Source organism: Brachyistius frenatus, unplaced genomic scaffold (assembly GCF_029030835.1).
Source record: "Brachyistius frenatus isolate BFR_SWC_R1_liver_20210118 unplaced genomic scaffold, ASM2903083v1 Contig_22, whole genome shotgun sequence".
Taxonomy (NCBI): domain Eukaryota; kingdom Metazoa; phylum Chordata; class Actinopteri; family Embiotocidae; genus Brachyistius; species Brachyistius frenatus.
In genome coordinates this window covers 1,469,169-1,486,372 of record NW_027210621.1, presented here as the reverse complement: position 1 = coordinate 1,486,372, position 17,204 = coordinate 1,469,169, and the positions used below count along the sequence as shown (strand labels likewise).

The 17,204-nt window shown below is 41.1% G+C and overlaps 1 protein-coding gene across 5 annotated transcripts in view; it reads left to right on the top strand.

The window, feature by feature from the left end:
- The window catches only part of tenm2a (teneurin transmembrane protein 2a), a 203,079-nt gene that overhangs the window by 77,296 nt on the left and 108,579 nt on the right, over nucleotides 1-17,204 (top strand). Inside the window, exon 4 of one of the 5 annotated variants that reach the window (XM_069696820.1) lies at nucleotides 358-408. The exons of the other annotated variants lie outside the window; for them this stretch is intronic. Within the exon in view, the coding sequence (XP_069552921.1) occupies nucleotides 358-408 (51 nt within the window). The remainder of the gene's footprint in view (nucleotides 1-357; nucleotides 409-17,204) is intronic. 5 annotated transcript variants of the gene reach the window in all.

Genomic DNA, 17,204 nt, shown 5'->3' with positions numbered 1-17,204 from the left:
CTCCAGTCAATTATGAGTGATCATATTTTCCTCTGCATGGTGCTGAAACTACTTTTGTAGTTAAGTGGTCAGCACTTCGCCTCCTAATGAAGCCTGGAGGTATCAAACTGAGTGTGAGAATGAGGAAAGAAGGTAGAGAATGGGAGGTTGAAAGGCTGCATTCACTTTGTTTTCTTTAACCATATCTTGTATTCACTTTGTGAAAGCTTTTTTTGTGCAGTTTCAGTTTTGTTCAGTTTCTATTCTCCAGCTCATGCTTTCATTCTTGATTGGTCATACAAAAATGTGGTTTTGTTTTGTTTGTTTCATTTCTCCTGCTTTTTTCTTTCTTTCTTTATTCCATTTCTTCCCCTCCAGCTTACCTAGATGATGATGAGGATGAGGATCCATTTGGAGACTATGTGATCAGTAAGTCACATCTGACTCTAGCCTCTCTTTGATTATTCAACCTACTTTTAGACGTGTGTGCTTGTATTTGGTTGTATTTGTTCTTGAGTTCCCTTTGCTGTGCTTGTTTGTGTGTGATCCACTGTATTATGTGTGAAACAGGCTGTTGCACACAGTGTAATATCTTCTAACATGGCTCCAGCTGAGAGAGTACATTATTTTGGTAAATGTATGATTGCGTATCTTGCTGTAATTGTTGTAATATCCATGCCGTGAATAAGAACAGTACGATTTCTTCCGTCCATTGATAAATGTTGTCAGGACGCCGGTAGAAAATGGAACAGTCAAATAATTGGTTTCTGCACATTACTCTTGTGTTTCATCTGATACAAGGCAAAGCCACTGTTCGTCTTCACATGCCTCATCTGCATTTACAAGCGCCTTTCATTATGATCTCCTGTTCATTAGCACACGTCCAACTGGTTAATCTCTTTGCACTTGATCAGAGAAAATTTCCCTGAGGGTGCGTTTTTTTTTTTCTCCTCCACATTGGAAAGTCAGCCGTATTTACTCGCACTTCGGAGATTGTTTGTCTCTGTGAGCGTGAATTAGTGTTAATGCTTGTGTTATTGGGCTGTGGAGTTTTCATCTGTTTTCATTAGTAAGAAGTGGTTGGAGTGAGTGAGCGTAAAGAGTGTAGTAGAAGAGAAGAAAACACTTTGAAGGTGAAGGTTACTTTTTATTTCATGCCATAAGGTTTGTGGAGTAGGATTTTATTTAAACTGAATACTTGAGGCCACGAGGATTAAGGCGTTCATGTACATGTAGGCATTGAGCTCAGGAGATGTTGGAGCACAGATTACCTAGTGGATCATGTAAAGGTTTATTTTCTTTTGAATCGATAGAAAGGTAACAGTAACAATACAAACTGTTGCAGGGAAACACATGTATAGTAGGTGAACTCACATCTAGACACGCAGCACAGAAGAAAGTGATGCAGATACACTAAAAGTGCTGCTTGATCACTGCTTTTGCTTTCCTGACCTCCACAAATCAACAATACTTTATTACACCGCCACTTTGGAGATTTTGCTCTTCCGTCTGAATTAAAATACTTATACAAGGCAAAGTCTTCACAGCTGATATTTACTGATGTTAATTTCCCTCTATGCCATATTTTATTACTTTCTGTGTGTGGAAGCAGGTCAGAAATATACTATTTGCTGTGCTCAGTCTTCTGTGGTGAGTAAATAGTGCGACGTCCTCGGAAATTAAAGTCTCAAAATATATTGTATTTATCATATACTGTACACAGTGACTGGGAAAAGTGACGTCTTAACCTTTATTGTATTCTTAGGCAGAGTTAAAAGCAACATAAAACATTATATTATCTTCTATATAATAGATGTATATTAAATCCAGGAAACACCCTTTATTTGAGAGGTGTATTGAAACTAATTACCTCAATCATCAGTTCCTCCCTTTTATAAAACATAGAGCTGTCAATGGTCAAAGCTTGACAACTGCACAAATCAAAAACTCGCATTCTCCTACCATCACTTGTGCAATTATTAAAGCAGTATTTCATTTTGCTACATTTTAACATTTCAGCTGCACAGTTAGCACTCAGCTTCAACAAAAGCTACCCTGCCTGACACCACACGTTTTCAAAATTTATCTCTCAGGCTTATTTCTTATTGAAATAAGAAAAAACGATTACATTCAGCAGTGAAAGACAGCATGATTGCTGTGTATTTTCTGGTTGAAATGATTTCACTAGTGGGGACAAAGAATGATAAACAACCCCACCAGTGACTACAGAGGACATCATGCTGTGCCTTCATTAATCTTCTGAATTGTCACATTGGCAATAGTGTCAGTGCTTGATATACCTACAGTAGGTGCAGAGTAAGTGAGGTGTTGATATCTGGTTTTGAAAAGACACCTGTATCCATATGTATAACTTGTATAAACCATGTGAAAATTGACAGAACAATACAGTGAAACCAAGTGAAAATTGATTTATTTGTTATTTGTGTGTGTGTGTGTGTGTGTGTGTGTGTGTGTGTGTGTGTGTGTGTGTGTGTGTGTGTGTGTGTGTGTGTGTGTGTGTGTGTGTGTGTGCGCGTGCGTGTATGTGTGTGTATTTGAAACTTGAAATTTGTCTCTCGTTCTTGCTGTATTGTTCTTTCAGTTATGCACCACATTGTTGTTCCAGGCAGAAAGACCTCAATAGCTTTTTATGAATGGTCAGGAAAGTTTGATATCCATTGTGCACGGGTGATGACCCCAAAAGACTTTGGTAACCCCGCAACTGTTCCCCTTTGCCACCATGAGGTAGTCATTTATTTAAAGTGTAGTATTTGTAGTGAAGTAACATTTGGAATCATTTTAGTGTTTCTTTCCCATCTTCCTATCAGCCTCAGCTTTGACTTTGTGAATTAAACTAAATTATCTTTTATTGGTAAAAACAGATGCAGACAGAGCTTCCGTTCTAACCAGCAGTGAGCGGCCACTTTAACTGTTTACTGACTGTGAACAACTTGTGTTTATGATTTTTTTTTTTCCGCTCCCTGGCTCAGCTATCCGGAGGAAACATTTTCCCTTGAGTCTCCTGCTGCTGCTCCAAAACACATCTGGTTAACGTGCCTGCATATGTTACGCAGAATCATTTAGCACTAATTGGTTTAATTATGATGGACAGTCTGACAACAAATCCCAGGCAACACTATATTACCACCATATCTGATTTATATTAAGTTGTATTATTTCTAAATTTGGAGTGGTGAAGCTCCTACCAATACAATATTAATGGATCTTTACTGTTATTACAGATATTGAAATTAATTTAATTTAAGGCTCAGATGTGGACTCGGAAAAATGAACTGATTTCAAATTGTTTTCAAAATGTCATACTGTATCAGCTGCGATATATAGTTTATGTCTATGTTTATTATTTTCAATCTAGAGTGAGACTTCAAAACACAACTCCACACAGCTTTATGTCTTTCCTCTGCATGTCAGTGAACATTGAACCTCTATTTACCAATGACATCAACGCATAAACAAAAATAAATGTCGTCAGCATTGCTCTCTCCTGAGGATACAAATGGGCATTCTTGCTATGGAGACGCTTGTGCTGTCCCTGTTCATGTGTGATGACTACACATATTTAAAAATTAATAATAAGTGAATTATTATTGATTCATATGAATGAAGCTGAACTCAACATACGTGAAGGCATCAGATAATCTATAATCCCACAGAGACTGTATAATGTGTTGTAGGAGTGGCTGTGTTGTTTTGTTTGGGTGATGAGAGAGTAAGAGGCAGCTGTCTCTCCAAAAGAAATATTCAATCAATATTAGACTCAATTCAAAAATAACATACAACATGTCAGACTGGCCTGTGTGTTCTGCCTCATTTCATGTCATAAACTGATTGGTTGGTTTGTAGACATGGATTGTAGCAGCAGTCACACTGTGAGAATTTAATCCTAAATATCTGACACTGTCAGCGTTATGCTGCAGGCTCTCTTTGGTCGCACAGAGCGATCTAGGGGAACCGCTCTCAACTGACAGCCACATATTTTACAACGTTTATCTCACAACTCTTAAATCACTTCTCAGACAGCAAAAAAAAAATCCCAGTTAGTATTGTTCAAAGATTCGGTGGTATCATTTACCCGCTGATTAAAACGTATTCAAATTAGCAGTCTGCAGATAGTTTGATTTAAAATATAGCAAAATAAAAAAAATAAAAAAACAGCAGCTTGTCAGACAAAAACAAACAGCAACAAAACATGTTGAACAGAGAAAAAAAAACATTCACAAAAGAATACAGCATCTCTGGTGTAATTGGGATGCTTGATTCTCCTCTCACACATCCCTGTATCACGTAACAATTTTGTTGGTTGAACACAATGCACAAAGCTCCAAGAGGAGAATGAAGCCCCAGAAAAGCACAAAAAAAGATGTCATAGCACTCGTGAATACCACCGCTGGTTGAAATGTTGTCAGACACATTCGCAGTTTGAAATAAAAGAAGAATTACTGTTGGTCTTGTGAATGAAACAGCAGCTCATGTTTGTTACCCAACAAGATAGAAGTCGCTGTAAACTGTAATGAACAACGTTATTAATCTTTGGTGCTATTGTCTGGAGAATAAGGTCTGACTTTTACAATGTTGCTTTGCTTTTGCTCGTCCTTTTATTAAGTGTTTTGTGTCGGGTGTCGAAGTTTTTGCTGCAATGTGAGTCAGTTACATTAATTCATATTAGTTAATAAGTGTAATTTTATCTTTTAATACCTGCAGATCAGCTGGTAAAAGTTTCCAATTGATGTCATGATGGAGCGTATATTGTGACATCTTGGATTTTACGGTTTTACCCTGTGTATGTGTGAGAGAATCAAAATGAAATACTGATTCCAGATCACCTGTGGTGTAAAGATGCTGAAGTATGTGAAAACATAAAGTTTTCAAACCAATGCGTGTGACAACAAAGCACAGTGGGACAGGGGTAACAGTCTGGAGACTGTTGAGAGATCATAAACTGCATTTATTGTTTGGAAGTCAGCAGACATAGTATTCTGATGAAAAATCCTGCGGGACGAGTAGTAAAAAAAAAGGAGATGTACAGGGCAATTTTTACGAGAGAAAATCAGAGTGAATAGAGAAAGGAAGCTGTGGTAGACCAGATATCATTCAGAGGTTGTTTTTGTGTACTTTTTAGAATGAACTGTTCCAGCAGCTGTCACTTTATTGTTCCAGGATACAAATAAAAAATAAATGAGAATCAGTATTATCATTAACAGAATGGAATCAACAGTGTAGTTAATAAATCTTCACATTCCCTTTTTTTACTGATTTTTAAAAATAGAGCACATCCAGCAAATGTTCAGCCAATAAAAACGCAGCTACCCTTTGCTGCACTGTTAGCTTTTCCACTGTCTCTACTTCAACAGCTGCGCTTGGCGCTCCGCACCTCCTCCTCCAGCAGAGTGATTATGACAGGCTGATTGGTGTTTTGTGTTCTTGGGGATGAGAAGATCAATGCGGCGCTGATAGTGAGGGCTGGGCCGTGTGCGCTGAGAAAGGATAAGAGGGAGGGGTTGAGGCTTTGTCGCTTTTGAGTAGTGAACGAGGATCAGGAGATTGTAGGGGAGGGGAGGATGGAGTTAAAAACAGATGTTAGAAAGGGGTTAGAGCTGGGAATGCGGGGAAGATTCCCGTGGATTGTGGAAGCGGATGGAGAATGATGGATAAAGAAAGGGGGGAGCTCAGGAGGGGGAGCAATTGAGAGTAAGATCCAGATTTAACAGTACAGTACGAGAGATGGCTGAGGATTAACATTCTGTGACTGTCTGCAAGCGCCGGAATAATCTCTGGTGTCCTGCAGTGCACTGTGGGAAGCCCACCAGTGCTGTGGGGGTTGAGGCCTACCGCCAGGGCTGTCGCTGTGTGCGTATGAGTGGGTGTCCTCATGTGTGACACTCAGTTTAGGTGTGGCAGGTGGAATGAGGTGCTGATTTCAGCCCCCCACCATGCAGCGCTATAAGCAGCTTGATAGATAAGCCCCACAGGTGGCATGAGGCAGACGCTGAACTGATGTTTTTCTTCAACATCAGGATGGCCCCTTACTCCAGACCCAGTTTATCTCCCTGTCCTCACTTTCCCTGTGTGATTTAAAAAAGAAATATCAGCAATCTAGTAGAATACGTGCACATGTTTTCTCCAGTGACGAGGAGTCAGTAGATGGCTCTTTATGGAGTTTTAATCCATATCGATTTGTGCTTCATGCTGTCTCACCGAATGGAGCGCAGCACCGCGGGGCACCACACAGCATGGTGTGGCATGGCATGGCGTTACCTTGCAAGTCTCTGCCGGTCAGTGTTTGTTTGTGTGAAACAAAAAAAAGAAAGAGTGGGAGAGCACCTGATACACAGATAGTCTCACAGCAAAGAGCCGCCCGGTTTTCATGAGCACATACTGTAAAGCACACATGCATGCATCTATAGAACATCATTGCTGAGGTTAAAGGGGTACTCCTGCTATTAATGATAGCGTTGATGACTGTTTACACGTAAAGGTGTAAAGTAGCAGGCCTGAAAATTGCAGAGATGTTTAGCAATGAATAGAAAATTCCAGTAATGAGCTCTGATTGGACAGTTATTTCCTCCTATTGCCACCAGTGCTATAGTGGTAAAATAAAGAGTAGATAAACCTGACCATGGCTTAGCTATTCTATCCCACGATGGTCAGGATGGTGAAACAATGGGCCTACCATGTCTCTTGCAAATCTAACACACACTATATGGTCTTCATTGTAGGCCAACTAATAACAAATGTAACTGAGGTGGAATTAGTTTGTTTAACCTTACTAAAATATGTCATATAACATCTGATGCCATGTATTTGTTTCATTGCAACAGTGTGTATTCATAAACCTAACCACTCTGCTCAGTCATCGTGCAAAGAAACAGACCCCGATTAAAAACTCACTGTTCAGGAGATAAAAGCATCAGCACTGATGTCAATATTTCTGTTAAAACTGTTTCTTCTCCACTCAATACCTGCTTTAAAAGGTTGGCTTTGTTTTGCAGGGAGTCAAATGGGAGGAAAGAGAAGAGATGAATAAATCTATATTCGAGTCTCTAACCTCTCATTGTAGAAGTCTTCTTTGTTTTGCCACTTAATACTAAGATCTGGCTAATCATCAGACAAGTATCTGACTTCATCTTCCATCTCCATAACCGAGCATCGGAGACAGGCTGGGATCTCAGCTGGTCCCAAATCTCCTTTTCTGAAGCTCTTCCATGGCTAAGCCAAGTATTAGTTGTACAGGCAGTCAGGCGTGAGCCCAAGAAACAGAGGAAAATGACTTTTTGGATCTTCATCAACTGTTTCGGTTTTGACATTTTTGTAATGTCTTGACTTTGCAAACAGGCGCGTGAGATGTGTTTAGTTTTTTTTCAGTCCTTTCTTATTTGCATATATATGCAACGGTGTATCTGTCCCACTAGTAAGGATCAATAGTGCACCCCGGTCACCTTTACATATAATCAATGAGTCAGCCTGGACTACCCCAGCCTTTGTCCCCAGTGGTCCCTTTGCAAAGTCATAACTATCTATTTTAGGGCAGACAGCAGCAAGTCACTGGAATCAATAACTATGAATACAGAACATAAGTCCCAAGTTGATCTCTGAGATTGCTTGCATGGCCAATCAAAGCATGTTTTAATGGATCAGTGTGAACTAAAACCCAGTAGCCTATATCCTTATACGCAGGATTGTGAGTGTGTAAACAAAACACAATTGCATAAACATTAAGAGCCCGTTTCAAGGAAGTTATCCACCCAGAGAGCATGCATCAGCAAGCAAAGCGACCAGAGCTGCTTTGAATTAAAACAAAGCAGTGGCTTTGCATCTATTCCAGCAACATTTTGCAGGATTACCAAACCACTAAAGTGCTACTGTTGGTTAAAAAAAGGCATGTTAAGGATAAACATAGGCTGTCAAAATCCTGTTCAAACCTTCCTGCCATTATACTTCCACACTAACACTCCTCAATGCGGTATTATTTGAAATACTTGATTAAACCATTGAAAAAGAAAAGTTATTGTTTGGTGTTAAGATAATGTATTTTCCTAACACGAGTTGTTAGGAAAATACAATATTTGACTGTCAAAACTGTACAATATGTTAAAACTGTAAACTGAAGTTCAATATAAGGCGCAAAATATGTATCCAGTGATAAATTCAGAACCATACATATGAACTGATGTCAAATATCTTTAAAATATATGACAACATTACTGTATGACTAAGTAACAGTCGAAGATTGGCCCTCAGAGAACCTTTATCCTCATATACCTCTAAAACATGCTGCTGTAAAACTAATTAAACACTAATATTAATCAAATAGCAGTTGAAGCCTGACCTAGACAGTCTTGTTCTGACATATCAATCTGCCAACACTGCTCTGATTTGATGATATTAACACATTCTGTTTTGAGCCGCTGTCATCACGTAACATTTCACTGCACACCTGAGCAATGGACAAAATCAGAATCATCCAGCCAGATCAATATTAGTATGCTTCAGTCACCTCTGGGCTTAATTAATGCCACCCGGTCCTCTGAACCTATTAAAAATGAATTGACTAATTGCATATCGGTAGACCATTATCGCCTCTCTATTTCTATCCAAAGACAGCAGAGACATGACATTGCAAGTGTAACAGAGAGGACACAAAACACCCGTTCCAAAAAAAATAAAACGGTCTTTATCTATTCAATGTAATGCAGTTTCCAGTCTTTTTGTATCTTGTCACAAGCCTTTGCGCTGATTTTACTTACATTTGATTCAAGGCCCTTTCTCTTTCTTATTTCTCTCCTTCAATTTCTCGAGCCTTTCAACATTCTGCATTTCCAAATCAATTTAGCTGACCTGAGGTGCCGGGATGACATCAGTAGCAGCATTTATTTGTCTGCTGCCACAGGATGTTTCCACCTCCTCGCTACTGTTTTCGTTTTTCTTTTTTTTTTGTAACCATATTCTATTGTATTTTTCCCTCCAAAATAACTCACTCCCCCTCGATCCTCAACTGTTCTATCTCGCACTGTGCGTGAGTTCTTGTGAGCTGTGAGGAGGCAGGGAAGCTATATCTGTCCCTATCAGAGTGAAAATGTCAAGAAGTGTGCAAAAGAAAGATCTGTGTATCTTTGCTCAGTATATTCACCTGATCTTTCAGCCTTTTGCTCTGCCAATATCTCAGTATGGTTTGTGTGTGTGGTGCTGTGTGTGGGGGGTATGTTAGTACCTCAAACACTGTTTTTGTTTTGTTTGTTTGTGCCTAAGTTTGCGTAGGCACGCATGTCTGCGAGTGACTCAAAGACAAGTGTTTGACTTTTTTTTTTTAACAGATCTCATCTTTGCCGTTCTTCTCCATCTCTTCTTTCATCGTTTTTGTTCTCCCATTTTTTTTTGTTCTGCACACATTTGCTGGATCTTTTCAGTATTTTCCACCTAACTAAAATTCATCATAAAAGCATCCTGTGGCCTTATGAGGCCAAATATAGAAGGCAATATCTTTCATTTGCTTTTTCAGTTCATTTTCTCTCTTTTTTTTTGTACATGTATTTTGTGCTCATTTACCTTACTTTGACACGGTTTGAGTTCAAGATGAAAACAGGAGTACCATGTTCATAATATCAGCTAATCAAACGGCTCTTGGAGTAAAATGATCACTCACTCACTCACTCACGCGCACACACACACACACACACACACAAAAATCTTCACATGCATGAGCAGAGAACCACACACACATCAGTTAACAATTAGCCGTAAGTGTACTTGACTCTGTGTGTTAAGTACCCATCCAAAGATTGGTTGGTGTGGGATGAGAGGTATAAAAAGTGAGAGATTGCTCACCCTTTCTAATACGCCCACGCAAACACACACACACACACACACACACACACACACACACACACACACACACACACACACACACACACACACACACACACACACACACACACACACATCCGTACTCACCTCTTTCCCTTATATCTTTCCTTGTCTGTCGTGTGATTCAAAACAAAATCCTATTTTGCGTTCTCGTGCCCACACAGTTACACTGTGACACAGCGCGGTGCACGTTATGAGTCTAACTAGCTCTATAGCAGTGTCACATAGCCAAGTCCCCGCTTAATCAGGCCACTTACACACACATGCACACACTTTGCGGAGGCCATGTGTTGGGACGGTGATAGAGGGTTGGCAGTTGGCAGACAGACAGCAGACGCTGTTCTTCGACATCAAACGTCTCAGAGCAGAATCTCACTTTCATGCCTTCTCTTTCACACACACACACACCATCGTGCACACACACACACAAACACAACAACACACATTTCCTCTGATCTTGCTGCCAAAACTCAAAGACTTGGAAGGACTAACACACACACATGAGCAGGCACATACACACAGACATATACCCGAGCACTAAAAAGTCTTGAATTAAATTTCGTCAGCCACTGTTGAAACCTGCTCTGCGAGACAGAAGTACAAGTTACATGTGTGGTTTGAAAATTATTCACAATATTTTCTCCCATTTAACACTGAATCCAGGAAAGCATCGTGATTTCATCTACAACCAGACAGACACAATAACAAACATAAGCACAAACATGTAATGAGCATACAGAACTTTACAGTGGGGCTTTTACATTGTACACAGGTGGGTGACAAAAAACACAGTAAATTTAGATGCATCAATACAAGGTACAAGGGATGACTGAATCATAAAATGAAAATTATGTGAATTATCTTACCAAAAACGAATGTCAGACTGTGACAGCGACATCGAAACACCAAATGAGCGAATATCGTTCGGAAGAGTGGTGTTCACCGCGAAAGTAGAGGTCCACAGAATTTAACTCAAAGATTAACCAAAGCTCATCCAGACCATTTTGAGTGGGTCGGGAATGTCTGCGTGAAAGAAAAAAAACTCAAACTTTTATTTTTGAAGTCTACAGTTCTTCCACTTCTGTGCTTTTATTTTGAAGGCAATACGTTTCCCATGACACTGTGCACATCCAAAAGCCATTTGCTGCCACGAACGTACTAACATTATACAAGAGAACATAAATAAACGCACCGTGTGCAAGTGAACAGAATTCTGTGGCCTAAGACCCCTTGAGGCACTTCAGAGGACTCAATCGGTGAGAAAACAGCCGAAAAGAGTTAAGACTGATGTAAATGTCTTGATTAAACCTTTGCTTAGCTCCACTGAATAATTTAAAGGTCTCTCTTATTCATGATGGATGAATGGCAACAGACAGTGATAGAGAGTGGACTCAACAGACAAGATGGAGAGATACTGCATAGATATGATTGATAAGATGAAAAATGATTCATCGACTCATCTTGACCCAGCGGAGAGCTGCAAATAGAGCCATGGGTGGCAAGTACAGCGAAGGAGAAATCGACTTCTTGTGTCTTTAGAAAGTTCGGAGGAGGACTTGTGAAATAAATCAGAGGGAGAAGAAGGAGCAGACCTGTGCACAATGCATTTCTGTTTACTGAGATTTACAACATATGCGTCATCACATGGGCGAAAGCTTTAGCCTCTAGTGCACACACACAGAAACACACTATTGTGCGTGTATGATGTGTGTGCAGCCACCCACAGGTCCACTTTACACGCGCACACACTGCCTTCACCTTGACAGTAAGGCTGACTTAAGATAAAGTATTGATTCGGTGAGTAGCTGCACTTCTGTGTGTGTGTGTGTGTGTGTGTGTGTGTGTGTGTGTGTGTGTGTGTGTGTGTGTGTGTGTGTGTGTGTGTGTGTGTGTGTGTGTGTGTGTGTGTGTGTGTGTGTGTGTGTGTGTGTGTGTGTGTGTGTGTGTGTGTGTGTGTTTGGGGGATGAGGAGTGGGCCATATTTATTCTATGCCATTTGTGTGCTTGTATTCATGCACATAGGCGCGTGTTCGTACCCGGGCTCTCCTCTAGAGAAAGTTGGTCGGCCCTTCTGCCCTTCAAAGTCATTTGGAATTCATCTGCAAGCCTGACCCTGACAGCTGTTTGTTTTTCCTCTCCGGAGAGAAGAAGAGGAATGGAGGGATGGCAAGAGGAGGGTGTGGTTAATGAGTGAGAAAGTGATAGATATTGGGGAGGACAGAAGAAGAATGGAAGTGAGACTTGGGCGAAAACTTCAGGCAAAGCGGCAGAGGACTGTTTCTATTGCAGCCTTTGTGGTCTCAGTGCTGTTTGGTTTGTTGAGACACACAGGACAATAAGTGGTGCTCTGAACGGCTTCCATTAGTATCCCTCATAGACCACTAGTTTGAATGTGTTGAATCTGTGTCGTGGCATGAATACAAAGCAGGGCAAGGCAAGGCAAGGCAGCTGAGATAAAAGGACAGAAGGGTCTCTAAGCAATCCCTGGGTGTAAATATAGGCTTTTCATTAGAATAAAATCAGTGTACTGTATTAGTGTCTCATCTGGGATCAGTAAAAAAATGTAAAGCCTCCTCTGCTGAGTGTGATGAAGAGGAAACCCAGTGGGACAGAGGTTTTGTCTTTGGTCAGCGCTCCGTATAGGTGTAAGTGGACGAGTAAATGGGCACAGAGGAAGGAGAATGCTGAGAGATGATCTCTAGAAAACAGTGGACTGAGAGGAAGAGTTAAGGGCAGGGGAGTCATAGGTGAAAGGAGAGCAGGGGGAGAGAGCGAGAGCAAGAGGAGACTCATCATTCCTTAAATGGGCAGAGAGGAGTAGTGTTCAGGGAGAGGTGCTTTCCTATTTTTATACTTCTCCTTCTGGGAGCCCCTATTCACTCGATCTATCCATCATAATGACAGAAATCCCCAAACTCACTTGGTCCCCCCCCCTTTTCTCTCTCCCTCTATTCTGCACTCTCTATTTTTATGCATACTTTATTGTTCATTTTTATTGAGAATTTCAAGGACGTCTACTGTAAATGAATTAATAGACTGTACATCCAAGCCTCTTACAAAGAAATTGCTTATTGACTAACAAAAACTATTTTAAACGTGCGCAGCTCACTCACAACACTGAGCGTACACGCACAAGTCAGCCGCACTGCTCGCCCTCCAAGGCTGATTCAGCCTTTCACGAATTTTGCAATGCATTTGGCCATAGCATTGTGTATTGATCTGTGTGGGTTAGGCATTGTAATATCTACAGTCTGCCCAGTAAAGAGCCAGTAAAGCACATACACACACACACACACACAAAGTTCACAGCTCTATGTTTACTGGAAAATCCACGTTTGACCTCTGGATTTTAGTGTACGTTAATGGATGGACACTAAAACTTTAAATTGAGCTTAGAATTTGAGAAATTGTGTGCGTGCGTGTGTGTGTTTTTATTTTTCATGTCACATAGGGATACACAAAAGCTTTGTATTTGTTTGTACTGTGCTGTTTACTTACCAGGCTTGTTGCAGCACCACCTGTGTTCTTCGTTTGAGTCTAATTGAATTCCTCACAGAGGGATGCATCATCTTTTCTGGGTGGAAAAAAGAAAATTGCAAGCCCATCAATCCCTGTGTTTGATCTAGCCCTCACCTTCTCCCTGCATGTATTTTGCCTTCTTTATTCTATGTATATTTATTTACCCACTTCTCCTCAGACCCACCGTGTCTGTAATGTTGGGTCATTGTCATTTGTCTTTTTGGTTAGAGCCGTCCTGTTCCCCCCACTAGTCCGAGCTGGATCCTTCACATCCTTTTGGCTCCTCATCATCATTGAATGTCTGAGATTGTCTTTTGTATTTTTGTGTTTTTCTTTTTCATTTTAATCAGTGTCTTCAGTTTTTAATTTTATAGTTTAGAAAAGGAAGAAACTGACTTGTAGTGATCCAGCAACCAAGGACCACCACCAAACATATTTGTAGTGCAGAGCTGCCCTCCAACATGGAGAGAGGTGTGGATCTTTTCATCAGGCATGGTGTTTGGTCAACAACTCAAGTTTAGATTTTACCAACACAAATTTTGTGATTTTTGACAGAAATGGAACCGGCCAGGAGTAGTGTTTACGAACAACCTCTTCAACTGAAATTAAAAAGCACAGTTTTGGGATTTGGTAGGATAGTGCTCTAAAAAATGACTGTCAATATTTGTCTCTGATATAGAACATATGGAAATCCTTTTTAACCATTTTTTTTTTTTTTTTTTTTTTTAGTAACCACAGACAGAGTGTAAGGGTGAAGTCACAAGGTATTGATGTATTCCTTTTAAACCAGACACAAATATCCTGCTGGTATGACATTTTAATCTTAACTCCTCCTAAACATATTGCAGTCTTTATAATTAGGACAAAACAGCTACATTTAATTGATTTTTTTTGTTCTGTTTGTATTATTTTATAATATTCGATCAATCATATTTCAAGATTTTGTTACTATGTTTACTTTTAGGTTGATTGATTACATGATTTTATGAATTTACGAGATCAATAGAGCTGTCCATCAATTACTTAGTTGCTTTTTTTGTGCACATGTCTGCACATACCGCACAGACGCGCTTGTGACAATGTGAGGACATTTCTCGGAGATGTAAAGGTCAAGATGCAATGTTCCCCACTGAGGAGAATGGTTTGGAACCAGGGTGGCTGTCACCACGTCCTGCTGTGAGGTGATAACCTTTTCCCACTTCTCTTTTATTTCACCAAATCCCTTCTTTTGGCATCTCTTGAAACACAACCCATCTGTGTGTGTCTGCAAGTTGAACAGTCACAGGAGCACGGAGATGAAGGCCAGTTCATGGAGTTGTGCTTGGATGTGTGTCAGTGTGTCTTTGGCACAGGGTTTAAATTTGTGAGCGCAACAACAAATGGAGAAGGCACTCAATCACACACCAGCCCCACCCCCACCCCAAAAGAAAAAAAAAAAAAACAGTGACAATCCCCTCTTTGGCTTTTTAAATCGGGTTTTACAAATACCCTCCACAGCTCCATCCATTCATCCATCCGTCAAAATTGCATGTTTCAGAGATTTCAGTGGTGCACAGAAGTAGTATTATGCCCACTATCAGTTGCTTGGAACATGTAGCTATACTAGTACGTGGCCCACAGTTACTATATGCATTACCTCTACATTTTAAAACCACACCAGTATCGTTTCTGCCATACTGAGAAAGGATTTCTGTCTGTTGTTGTTACATCAGCTACAATATAATGCATCTAGCTTTGTTTTCCGTTGTAGTTAAATTCAGCAGTGTGGAAAGCCTCCATTGAGAAGGAAAACATCTGCTAAATGGCCACATCTCACTCTGAGAACCATAGCTGAACTAGGCTTTACCTGGTGTGTGCTTCTGTGCCGGCGCCCATGTTACCGCATGTGTGTGTGTTTGGCAGTGCAGAAACCCTGGCTAACCCCCTCTGTGCTTCCCAATGTCCTGTCTCTGAAGAGCTATGACCATTAAGCAGCTGTTCACTTCTAAAGCCACCGAAAAAAATGAGAGAGCTGCACGAGAATGCAAATGAGTCTCGGTATGCGCCAAAGGTTCTCCGGAGGGACACACTGTTAGGTCAGAGACTCGCTGAGGCACATACAGTACAGTACATGTGCTGGCACGTGCATTTACACAGTCACAGTTGCAACATATGCACTCACATGCAGCTAGGTTAGACTCCCTATTATGTAGTGCAAGGATTCTCCTGAGTATCAAATGATCTTGCTGTAACTACATTTCTCTTGGAATTGGAGAGCCAAGGCTATAAAGTCCAATACATCTGATTAAACAGACTCCAGGTACAGACTTCTACTGTAACTACGTGTCTCAAGCAACACTTCCCTATTTGTGTTACAGCTTGATATAGTGCCCCTGTTTCACGCTGTAATTGTTTGCTACATAGTCTAATAGGGTGTGAGTGTTATTACAAAGAAGGAGTCTCACGCTGTGCACCAAAACAAGCACATTGTTCTGAGGACACTTGAAATGTGTTCATAACACGGCTCCTTTGTGTAGCTGTCCGTGGTGCTGAAACCAGTCTTAAGGCGATAGGACATGTGCATGCGTGTGTGACTGTCAGGAACAGCAAGGCAAACACGCAGCGCTCTGTTGATCTTCATGGGGCTTTATGAGTGGCCGACTCAATGAGTGTAAACATGTTAACAAAGAGAGACTTGTAGGCTCTTTGTTTTTTGTTTTTAAAGCATAGCTTCAGCTCAATTGTAGTGAAGTGCATTACTGGAATGCTTTCCTCCTTTTTCCCTGAGATGTGATAGTGTATAGCAGAGTCAGCCTCTGGGTAATGAGGATATATGGTGAAAGGTAAAAGCATATAATGTTTTTTTTTTTCCTGTGGCCTAGTTTTATTTATACTCACACTTACAGCAGGCTGACACTAGTCATTCTTTCCCCTGTAGATGAAAGAAATTAATGTTTTTTTTGTATTTGTGTGCATGCATGTTGGCTTCTGTGTGTACTGGTGCATGCACTCCTCGTGCTCCCTCCCTAATAAGAGCTTAACCCTATTAATCACATTAGTGTGCCGAGGGTGGCTCTGGCGACACTCACACATGCTTCCACAGACACACTCGCACACCCTCAGACATGCGCACACAGGCAGAGGCATGTCAATCTGTCATTAGTTAATAGCTCATTAGCACAAGGTGATTAATTACTCTGGCAGGGTGTGGGGATGACAAGGATGGGGGGGGGTGGAAGGAGGAAGGAGAAGGGACCATGGAGACAGCAGGGCTTTACGCTGAGGGAAAAGAGCATGAGTTGGGGAGGGTGAAGTGGTGTAAAAATGGTAACCTCCTCTCGCTTCCCGTACAATGGTTTCACCACTATCGATTTCTGGAGAATACGCTGCGAGGGCCGTTCATGCGTGTGTGTGCATGTGTGTGTGTGTGTGTGTGTGTGTGTGTGTGTGTGTGTGTGTGTGTGTGTGTGTGTGTGTGTGTGTGTGTGTGTGTGTGTGTGTGTGTGTGTGTGTGTGTGTGTGTGTGTGTGTGTGTGTGTGTGTGTGTGTGTGTGTGTGTGTGTGTGTGTGTGTGTGTGTGTGTGTGTGTGTGTGTGTGTGTGTGTGTGTGTGTGTGTGTGTGTGTGTGTGTGTGTGTGTGTGTGTGTGTGTGTGTGTGCATACGGTCCGCCTTCTGCTGGAGGTGTTTTGCTGGGCTGTGTTTTTTCCTGCGTCTCACGGGGATCAGCTGTAAAGGTTAACTAGTCTTTTCTTAAGCTTTCAGCCTCATGACAAATGACCATGTTCAACCCATGGGGCACCTTACAGCACACCTTCCCTCTCCCTCCCTCTTTTCCCTCTCTCTT